This window comes from Tenrec ecaudatus, chromosome 4 (assembly GCF_050624435.1).
Source record: "Tenrec ecaudatus isolate mTenEca1 chromosome 4, mTenEca1.hap1, whole genome shotgun sequence".
NCBI classification, from domain to species: domain Eukaryota; kingdom Metazoa; phylum Chordata; class Mammalia; order Afrosoricida; family Tenrecidae; genus Tenrec; species Tenrec ecaudatus.
Window position 1 is genome coordinate 58,078,987 of NC_134533.1, and position 11,387 is coordinate 58,090,373.

The window sequence follows — 11,387 nt, forward strand, 5'->3', positions numbered from 1 at the left end:
GTCAAGAAACTGAGACAGAAAGCATTGCGTTTGAATAGTAAATATTGGTTTTAAATAATGGGAGGGGCAAAAAGCCAGTACCTCTGGGAAGCAGCTTTCCCCTGTCGGAGCCCAAAAGTAGAAAAATCAGCCTCCTAGGAGAGTACCCCCCCCCTTCCCTACCCAAGGAGAAGAGACGCCACCAGTTTCACAGTTAGACACCCAGGACTATGGCAACCATCTCCCAGAATCCCACCCCCCAGCCATGTAGGAGCCAGTGGACAAAAGCACAGCTCTAGAGCTGGGAGTGACCCACCCTGGAAGACACACACCCCTGAAGCCCACCCCCCAGGACCTCCCACTGGCTTTGATTAAAACAAAAGCACATGTTTCAAAAGTCTCACTCTCCATCACTACAGAGCCTAAATGTGAGTAGCTGAACAAATGATCAAATTTCAACCCGGTGATTAAGTATGGGGCAGGGCCAAGGAAGCTTAGCATCAGAATCTTACAGATGGAGTAGAGGCTCCCTCCTGGGTCACAGCTTGGAAACCAAACCAAACCAAAATCTACACAAAGGCATGCCAAATATGCCCCTCCAAATACTCCAGCACTCCACAAGCTCCCCCCCCAAAGAAGTGACAAGGGCCAGAATGTGCCCCCTCAAGTGAGGATATGCCACTGTGTTCAATGGGGGCTCAATCGGTTATCTGTCAGAAAGTCTAACCCAGACAAACACCCAGTGCACTTAGGATGGACTTTTATATATGAAGGAAAAAAAAATCACCGAGTGCTCAAACATGACTCAGGATCTCATTTAAATACCACACAGCAATCTGTGGCTTCTACAGATAAAATAAGAAAAAGCACCACGCAGCTATCAAAGACTGCTCCAGCCATCAGTTGATCCCCAAGTAGCCCAGTGTCAAAGTCTAAGCTCACGATACATTTTTCCCACTGACTTCAGAAGTGGGACATTAGCACTCTGCACTTCCACTTGAGGAACCAAAAGGGAAGCTGCGCCCACGTTATCAGTTGAGCGGCAGACAGATTTGCCTGCCATTCTGCAGTGAAGGCTGAAGACTTGCATTGGCCATAATCCTTCAGTCTCTGGAGAAAACAGACCTGAAAAGTTGTACTACTACACCAGATGCAACCCTTAAGCACAGCTTTCACTCGGCAATCTATTTTTCTTTTTTTCCTTCTCGCTTTTCTATCTCTTTATTGGGAACAAGACCAGGTGTCTTAAAAATATAAGCTTCCAAGCACTATAAACCGACTACTGTGTGAATATGATCACTTTCTGCGCACTTGATCACACATGCACCAACCTTTTGAGTGCTAACACACACTTTTCAATTCCAGGCAGTATAATTGTACTCACAATTAACACATAGTAACGCATGGGATTAGAAAAAGGCAATTCCACAGATGTACAAGCTTCTGTAGGACCACCACATCGGAGGGACCCACCTTCCAAGATTGTCAAAGGCATGGGCCATGCCTGCAAAGCTCTCTCAAATATTCTCTATATTCTTTGAGGGTTCCTGCTATGTACATTAACAACCAGCACCAGGAAGACAAGTGCAATCTAGATACCGGTGATTAAGACTACGGCATTTTCTCCCCCAACCTGCCCATTTGAAATGGCATCTTCCATGCACTCTGTGGTCAGAGGCAGCAAAATTCAGAACTGTTTATAAAATGCTGATGCTCAAGCAGGGAAAAGTTTGAGCACCATCCCCACCCTACTCCCACCCCTACCCCCACCCTACAGTTGTCTTCCTTTTTCTAAATAAAAGGGGCTAGCAACCCCCAAAGTGGGCACATGAATAAACCATTCTTGCTGTGTACAGCAGAAAAGGGGCAGAGGAAAATTGGGGGCTGAGGGGCTGACACCACCTCCAAACACACACACACACACACACACACACACACACACACTCCACCCCCACCCCCCCTCATTCGCAATTAATTTGCTGCTAGGGCCTACTACCACAAGAAAGCTCCTCTCAGTGGGAAATTCATTTCAGTCTGGCTCAAACCAAGCTGGGAAGTCCCTTACTTTAAATTAAATTTCATTAAGCATATGTCAAAGTAAATCCTAGTTTTTGTTTTGGGGAGAAAAAAAAGCCGGGGGGTGGGGGGTAGCCGGGTCCACTAATTTCTCTCAGGCATAGTTCCTGGAAGGAGTTATTTTTATATGCTACTTTACAGAGGTAAAATAAGAGGAGGAATTTACAAGAAAGGTTCTTTCCCACTATCTTTTTTCTACTCTTACTGTCCAGGCAAAGTATTCATTACTTTTGCCTCAAGCTTGTTGGGGGGAAAAAAAGATATCTAACAGTCTCCTAAAACTATCAAAGAATCCTTATCACTAAAGTAAAAATAAAATGTTGGGCACTTTGACACAATCAGCAAGTACCAGTCATGGATACTGCTTATCAGTTTTTTGTTGGTTTTTTTTTTTAATACCAACAACAAATACAATAGTAAAGCTGCTTCAAACCTAAAATCTGAGAGTTCAACACAAGAGTCCCACACACAAAGAAACACTAAACAAAAATATCTATGACCATTTATAGAAATGGTGAGATTAGGAAAATGAGCCTTACCCCCTCAAACAAATAATAAAAATTCAACAATTCAAAACTCTGCCCGTGAGCAAGGCTCGACGAATCCATTTGTCTTTCCTGAGTCACTTTGTAATTAGTTCTAGTATTTCCTTCAAAAGAGGTAAGAATTCTGCCAAAGTTGGTTCTAAGTCTGGCCCTTACAAGCATGTAGATGTGTTTGCGCCCAAAGATCCTGATATTTACAGAGGGAAAGGATGAAGCCCTGTGGGCACAGGCTGAGGTCTACTCCCCAACCCCCGGCAAAAGGCTCCAGCAGGCAGCTAAGAAAGGCACTCACTCTGCGCCCTGACAAAGCAGCAAACCTCAAACCCGAGCCTATTCAGGTAGCCACCTGCTGGGCCCCAGCACAACCCCGAGATCAGACGCCTCAACTTCCCAAACAGTCCATGGGTGGGTGGGGTAAAAGGAACCTGCAGTTACCAAGAGGGCACACTGACGGTGAGTTTGGTTCCTTTGCAATATTGGTAGCCTTTTTAAATTTTTTAAAAAGTATTTTGAAATCTGATAGGTTTTGTAAACCTTTCTGCTATCCTAGGGCCTGGGATCCCTCCAAGGCACTGTTTTTAAAACACAAGTCTTTTTATATTCCCTTCTCCTGGAACATCGTTTGTCTCTTAAGTTTCCAGTGCTTACTGAGGTCAGTTTTCATTTCTGCAAATCACAGGCAGCCACTTGCTTCTAAGAAGTTAACAAGCCTCCTGAGAAATGCTGGTGGCTGGTATTTCATTGTTTCATAAATATTTTTATACAGTGACACCATTCAACTTTAAATAAATTTTAAAAAGAACGACGACTAAAAAGCAAAGCAATTATCTGAATTTTATTTACTTTCATAGAGGGGGCAGGACAAGGGAGATATGAGGTGTGCGGCCTCCAACCCAGTTGTTTTTGATTCATTTTTTTAAAAAAGGTTGATTTGATACTTTAAAAAATACAAACACATTTTAAAATGAAAACCAGCGAAGTTGAACTTTCTCTAAAGTGGGCCTCTGGACTTTTGAAAACAAGGGTTACAGCTAAGCACAAAGGCTAGAAGTGCACCCTGATTTTCTCCCCTCCTGGGGATCATTTCTCTTCCAATAAACAAACAAATCCCCCAGTATTTCCTACCGAAGGGAAGTTTTCCAGGGAGTCTCCTCCAGGGTTTGGTGGTAAGTGCGACTCAGTCTTTTTTGGACACAATGTTTCTGCTGACTCCTGAAAATTTTCCACTTGAATGTGCAGTGAAGCGGCGGCGGCGGCGGCAACAGTCCTGGAGAAGCGGCAAAGCCGACCGTGCCCTCTTTCATCTTTGGGCAGAAGCAGCAGAAGCCCAGACGCCCGCGCAAGTCGGAGCAGACCCCGGGCCGGGCTCGGGGGCCCAGGCTGGGGGCGGCGGGGAGGCGCGGGCGGGGGGGCAGGGCCGGCTTCGTGCTCCGAGGCGGCAGCGACTCTCCCCGCCAGCGCTCGCTCCCAACTTCTGGCTTCTCCAAGAAAAATGTGAAAAATGCTCCAGGGCGTGCGCGCGCGCGTGTGTCTCTGTGTGTGTGTGTGTGTGTGTGTGTGGTGTGTGTGTGTGTGCGCGCAGACGGGCGTGAGAAGGAGAGCCGTGTGCGAGGCGAGGCGCGGCCGCCCGGAGCTTCCAGGGCCGCCGGCGGGGGCAGGCGCGGGGCCGCCTGTTGCCGCGCGGCCCAACTTCACGTCCCGGCAACTTGCGCGGCGGCGCCCAGCCGCTCACCTACACGGGGGCCGGGGAGGCGGGGTGCGGGGGCCCGGGCCCCCTCCGCGCGCCTGTTCGCCTCACACAAAGCACCGCCGCGAGAAAGCGCCGGCCGGAGCGGGACGCGCCGCTGGCCCCCAGCCACCGCCGCCCGCACCGCCCCCCCGCACCCCAACAGGAGCCCCGCGCGCCAACTTACCTCGGCGAAGGAAGCCGCCGCGGCGCCCGGCGAGTCCCAGGCAAACTTCTGTGCCGCTTCCCCGCCCCCTGCTCGAAGCCGGGCACACTCCCGGCTCCCTACCCCCGGGCTGGGCACCCCACCCTGCCTAGCACCGCTCAGCCCCGGGGCCAGCTGGGCGTTCTGGGTTGCTGTGGCCCGAAGCTCCGGGCAAAGGTGTGGGGGGGCTCGGGGGGAGTCACTGCATGGCCTGTCCCCGGACGCGGCTGCCCCGGGCCCGGGCTCCGCCGCGCGGACTGGCACGCAGGGTGGAAGCGAGTCTGCAAAGTGCTTGGTGGGCGCCCGCGGCGGGCGGCGGGGCCGCGGCGGCGGCTGCAGAGGCTCGGCTCGGCTCGGGCAGCGCGGCGCGGCGCAAGCGATGCTAAGAATGTTCGGAATGAGGACAGGAATGAAATGAACGCCAGGACCGAACTCGCTCCGGAGGGGTGGGGCCTTGGTGACGTCATGCGGCCGACCGCCCGGGGCCGGGGGCGGGGCTGCCGCCGCCGGTGACGTCATGGGGGCTTGGGGCGGGCCGGCCTCCGCCGCTCGCCGCTGAGGCGCGGGCTCGCCCCGTCCTCCCCCTCCGAGGGGCGGCGGGGCGGAGTCTCGCGCCCCCACGGGGGAGCGGGGCGCGCGCGGGAGCCGCCCTCCTCGCCCTCCTCCTCTTCCCAGCGCGGGCTCCGGGCTTTGTCCCGGGCTAGGGCGGGGCGGGCGGTAGGAGGGCGGCTTGGAGGTGCCTGCGCCGCGCGGAGGACTCTGGAAGCCTGGGTTCCCTCTCGGGGGCGCGCGCGAGGCCGCAGCGGAGGCGCGCTCGCCGCCCTCCAGGTCCCCCATCCGGGACCCAGCGCTCCGCCGGGAGCGCGCTCCCGGACTCCCGGAAATCTGCGCGGGAGAAGTTTCTCTTCCGAAGATTCTGGCGGCTCTGGAGCGTCGAGGACGCTTCCCGAGGCCCGACTCCCAGCCAGCCATTCCCCTCTTTCCTTTCACTTTTCACTTGCACCACTCAGACTGAAGTTTGTCCTGTTGGGAAGGGAAGCGTTCAGCATTCCAGAGAAAGGCTGATGACAGAGTTCCTAATAATGCTGCCTGGCACCACTCCCTCCAGGATTAAGTTCACTCGCCTTTCGAAAGCGAGGGGTCACGTACAGACCTTCTAAACTTGAGAATGTGGCGCTTTACAACTTCACCCCTTTGTGGATAAACTTATTTTCCATAGTAATAATTTTTTTATATTCTGCCTGAGAGGTAGTGGTATAAAAGTGGCACAGTGACTCATTCGGTTAACCAGAAAACAACGGAGTGGGGCCGGTCTGCATAAAAGTTTTGGGGGTCCATGTAACCTGCAGTTACACCAGCATTGAAGTCACGAAGCACCTCCTGCACAGTTAACCTCATTGGTCTGGTCCCTTGACTGTCCAGCTGGAGCTTGTAGATAATAAACGCGTGGATTTTTGTCCAGGAAGAACCCCTAAATATGGATAACAGAGAAGCTGGATGTGACTCAGCACAGTTAATTTTCAACAAAACATGCCGTTGTTCAGTGCCTTGCAGGATTCTGGCTGGCGGCCACCCCATGTACAAGGAAACACTGCCCAGCCTTGCGCCATCCTCACAAGCCCTGCTGTGCTTGATCTAGTCCATCGTTGTAGCCGCTGTGTCTACCGAGTTCGTAGAGGGTCTTACCTTTTTTGCTTACCTTTTACTTTACCAAGCAAGATGTCCTTCTCCAGAGATTGCCCCTCCTCTCCCCCGTAGCAGCGCATCAAAGTGCGCGAGACAAAGTCCCACCATCCTCCTAGGAAATGTTCTGGCTGTCCCTTGGAGACAGATGTCCCCTAGCAGTCCACAGTGTTCTCAATAATCCTCACACAACATTCACGGACATCAATTGCGTGCTGATCTTCCTTACTTTATCCCTTGTCCAACTTTCCAATGTGTATGAGCCAGTTTAAAAGATCAGGATCCGTGCACCTGGACCTCAAGGTGACCTCTGTGCTTCTTTCTAGCGTGCGCGGAAGGTCTTTTGCAGCAGATTTGCCTACTGCGACGCATCACTCCATTGAACTGTGGCTTCCATGGGTGCTGAGGGTTGCTCCAAGTGAGATGCAATCCTTGACAGCTTGACAGCTTCAGTATTCTCGCGGTTTACCGTGATAGTACTCATTGGTCCAAATGTGAGTGCTTTTGTTCCCTTTATGCTGAGGTGTAATTCATACTGAAGGCTGTAGTCTTCCATATTCATCACTAAGTGCTTAAAGCCCTTTTGGCTTTCAGCAAGCCAAGTTGTGTCCTCAGCGCACTGCTGCTTATGACGGAGTCCTCCTACATCCTTCTTCAGAGAGTCCAGCCCTCGGATCATTTGCTCTACATACGCATTGAATAAGTATGATGAAAGGATGCAAGCCCTTCCCTGGTTTTCAGCCCCACCATATCCTCTTGGATTACGGGCTCATTCACCAGCAGCATGATTACATGTTGTGAAATTCCCGTTCTTTGAACTATTGTCCACACAACCTTTCATACCCAATAGAGCAGAGGTGAACATCTTTTTGGCACTTTGTGCTTTCAACCAGGACCCATCTGACGTCCTTCCACACCTGAATCTACCTGGAATGGCTGGTGGTTCCTTGCCAATGTACTGCTGCAACCATTTTTCCATTTGTCCTCAGAAAAAAATTACTTGAATGTGATATTAATTATATGGTTTGGTCATCTCTGCACTCAGTTGGATCATCATTTTTAGAATGGTCATAAACGGATCTCTTCCAGTCGCTTGGCCCGGTAGCAGTATTCCGAGTTTTTTCTTTTTTTTAAATTGAGTTAGAGGGAGAGAAGGAGAGGGAATGTGGGAGAGGGAGAGACTCCCGAATTTTTTCATAGATCAAGTGCATGCTTCCAACTGAGCATCCATTTGCTGGAGCACCTCCTTTGGCGTTCTATCCATTGCTGGACTCTTCCATTTCACCAGTGCCTTCGCTGCAACTTGAACTTCTTCAGTTCTGGATCCCATGCTACTTCCTAAAATGGTTGAATACTCACCAGTTCATTTTGGTACAGTGACTCTGTGGGTTCCTTTCTGGCTCCTTTTCATGCTTCCAGAGCTGTTGAATATTGTCCCCAGAAATCTTCAGCATTGCAGCTCAAGGTTTGAATCTTTTCCTTCCGTCCTAACAGCTTGAGAGATGCTGCCTCTGCTTCCCCTCTGGGTTTCTGACTCCAGGTCTTGGCACATTCCCACATTGGCTCTGCTTTCCAGAGGCACCTCTTTTCTAGCCCTGGTTTCAGTGCTTTTCCACCTGAGGGGCTCATCTTCGGGCGCTATACCAGACAGTGTTTCTGCTACTATTCCCAAGATTTTCACTGGCTAACTATTTTTAAAAGTAGATTCCCCAGGTCTTTCTTCCTAGTCTTAGTCTTGAAGCCCCACTGAAACCTGTTCACTGTGGGTGACCCTTCTGGTATTTCAATTACTCCTGGCACACAGGAACACATAAATAAGCTACCGCAGGATGACAAACTGACAGGTGAGTAGGGACTTCAAACATATCTTGTACTGATGCATTTTTAATTAAAATTTTCATTGAGATAAATGAAGATTTCACTTACAAATGTACAAAAACAATACAGAGAGATCCCATATGCTATGCATATCAGTTTCCTCCCAGTGATGATATTTTGCAAAATGACACTAGAATATCACAATCAGGGTATTGGCATTGATACAATCTATTCATTTCTTCAGATTTCCCTAAATTTGGCTAATCCTCATTTGTGGGTGCTCAGACGTGGCCACGTGATTCCATCCGTGGTGGCCCCGTGTGGGCCAGAGTCCAACTGTGCTCCCACGGGTTTCCACCTTCTGATTTTCATAAACACATCTCCAGGGCTTTCTTCCGAGGCAGCCCTAGATGGGCTTGAACCTCCAGCGCCTTAACTCTTTGCCTAGGGACACCCACGTATGTGTATGGGTCCACATCATTTTATCACCATGTAGTTTCATCTAGTCACTACCAGCATCAAGTACTAATGCATTTTCATTTCTAATGTGTAGTCATTGTAATGCGATACAGGAAGTTCACAGTAATGACTCCCCAGCCGCCTTAGCAGTGGTTTTTGGAAGTGTGTTACAAAAACAATTAATTTGGGATTACAACTGGACTGGACATATCTCTCTCCAAATATCATCTTCTGAAAGCAGTGCCAGCCGGACCCTAGAGTGCCTAAACCACTATCTGTTGATCTAGTGCACCTGGGGCACCTTTCAGATTCTGATTCCTGTTAAAGCCCCCAGAGAAGGCAATGCTGGAACGTCTGACCCGCGCAGGCACTGTCCACCATCTGCCTCAGAGGGCAGGAGCAGGAGCTGCCCCTGCTAAGAAGACAGCACATTCCAGGAAGGAAAAATTGAATCGAGTTGAGCCCTCATTGTGGAGGAAAGAGTTTTCATATGAGCTTCAAAGTGTGTGCATGTGGGCAGGAAAAGTTGGAGCCCCAATGTCCTGCATCCACACTCAGCATCTTGTTGTTCATGCCGTCCTCAAGGCAATCAGTCATATATACATGATGGGATTATTACCCATGTCCAGGTGTGTTAGACCTGATTGACTAGAGAAACAAATCCAGGGACACTCATATATGTACAGAAAGAACTTTATATCAAAGAGTAATTGTATATTAAGACAACATCCCAGTCCAGATCAAGATCAGAAGTCTGATATTAGCCCATAAGTCTGATATTAGCCCATAAATCCAATACTAGTCCACAAATCCCTCTTCAGACTCACACAGCACATACAATATGCAAAATGCAGGAACATCACAGGCCAGTAGGTGCAAAGTCTTGTGGATCCAGTGGCAGTGGAAGTATCTCCAGGACTCTGCGGGTCTCAGCATGGCTCCATGTGTCTTGTCAACAGGAAGGTGGCAGCCTAGACAGAGGAGACATTCCCAGGACCTTTCTTATGAGAAAGGCACGCCCACAAGGAAGTATCCATCAGGCTGCGGACCAATGGACAGGCTAGACTCCATCCCTTCACTCTATCAAGTGGTCAAGAGATGATATATGTCCCACATAGGGGGGTGAGGTGTGGAGACTTAGGAAGAGTCTCTGACTTGGCTCTAGTTGCACAGCCTGCAGAGTGTAAACCAGGATTAGCATTCTAGAGCCATCTGACTCTAGCCCAGGTTCGTAACCACCAACTTCTACGGCTCACAAAGCTGAGCTAGACGTAAATCAAAGCGGCCGAATGCCAGGTACTGTTCTACTTTCCATACATCATCTCATTTAATCCTCACAGTAATCCCACGAAGTGGGTACTGTTATCACCTTCATTTGATAGATGAGAAAACCGAGGTCCAGGGAGGCAACATAGCTTTGTCAGACTCACACAGCCACTACATGCAGAGCCAGGACTCAAACCATCTCCAGACTTCAGGCTCTCAGCATCTCCCTCTACTGCCCCAATGCAGAACTATACTGAATGCATAAGATCAGCCAGCAGTAGGGGTGACCTACCCGGAGATTTAATAATTACATGGGGCACTAATGATACAACAGGGTTTGTTCCCCTCAAGTCTTAACAAGGAAGAAACTAACATGTTAACATATAAGACAAACTGTAACCTATTAAAGCAATTCACACGGGGCCCAAACCTATAAGTCTGCATGAAGCTGTAATGGAATGTCAGTGGGTTAGAACTTACCCAAAGGAAGCAGATGGCTTGGAAAGATCCTGCTCTGGGAGACAAGATGCATTAATCATAATAGAGTTTGCTTCAGTTCTAATGATATTAAGCACCTCTTCTCATCTGAGTGGAAATGCGTATGCTCGTGTTGGGAAAATCTGGCATTATCTAGTGAAGTCAACCGTGTATGTAGCCCCTGACCCGGCAGTTCCACTCGGGAGTGAACACAGAGAAATTCAGGCACATATGCGTCAGGACACACATATAGGAATGCTTATTTTTTTAAAAAGGAATGCTTATTGGGGCATTTGTATGCTGGTTCCAACAAGAAACAACCCAATTCCACTAATAGTAGTTAAGAATAAATTAATTTTAATACATTCAGACAATGGAATACATACACCACAGATGACAAGAGACATTGAGCAAAAGCTATAAAATACTCCAGTGGCTAGATGGGTAGATGGAGGTCTTGTATGCCATTGACTGGACCCTGGCACAGTGACTGTAGGGCAGAACAGAACTACCCCCTCAAGCTTCTCTAGGCTCGAACCTTTAAAGGAAGGAATCAGGTGCACTGTGGGATAAGCAGTGGGCATACCAGTTGTTCTGAGGGAGAAAGATGAGGCTGTCTGCTCTTGAAGAGATGTACAGTCTTGCAAGCCCTGTAGAGGTCGCTTTGAATCCTCAAGGACTCAACGACTTTGGGTTTGGTTTTTGTCTCTGGTAACCTTTATGGTAGCAGGTGGCGAAGACTTTTCTCCAGCAGAGCAACTAGTAGATTCAAACCTCTAATCTTTTGGTTTTATCAATTGAGCACTTAATCACTGCACCACCCAGCCTCCTTAGATAGAGATATAAAATATGATATTTAATGAAAATTCCTAATATGGTGTATAATGCTTACATGAATTTCCAAAACAAGCAGAAACTAAACAGCACCATTTAGAGACATATTTAAGTGGTAAGGACCCCTAGTTGCATAGTGGTTATGTGTTGGATTGTGATCCTCAAGGTCAGCAGTTCAAACCTACTAGCTTCTCCTCAGAAGAAAGCTAGGGCTTTCTACTTCTGTAAATACTTACCGCCTCAGAAACTCACAGGGGCAGTTCCACCCTGTCCTCTAGGATCTCTTTGAGTCAGCATTGACTCCATGGCAGTGAGTTTG

General features: G+C 49.1%; 1 protein-coding gene across 9 annotated transcripts in view; it reads right to left on the bottom strand.

The window, feature by feature from the left end:
* The window catches only part of TEAD1 (TEA domain transcription factor 1), a 285,413-nt gene extending 279,893 nt beyond the window's left edge, over window positions 1–5,520 (bottom strand). For 7 of the 9 annotated variants that reach the window (XM_075546044.1, XM_075546043.1, XM_075546042.1 and 4 more), the window contains exon 1: window positions 4,514–5,520. In XM_075546044.1, coding sequence (XP_075402159.1) covers window positions 4,514–5,503 — 990 coding nt within the window. In that variant the 5' untranslated portion in view covers window positions 5,504–5,520. Of the gene's footprint in view, window positions 1–3,725; window positions 4,199–4,513 lie in introns of those variants that run through there. The other 2 variants (XM_075546045.1, XM_075546046.1) reach the window with 2 other exon arrangements.
* Window positions 5,521–11,387: the final 5,867 nt, after the last annotated feature.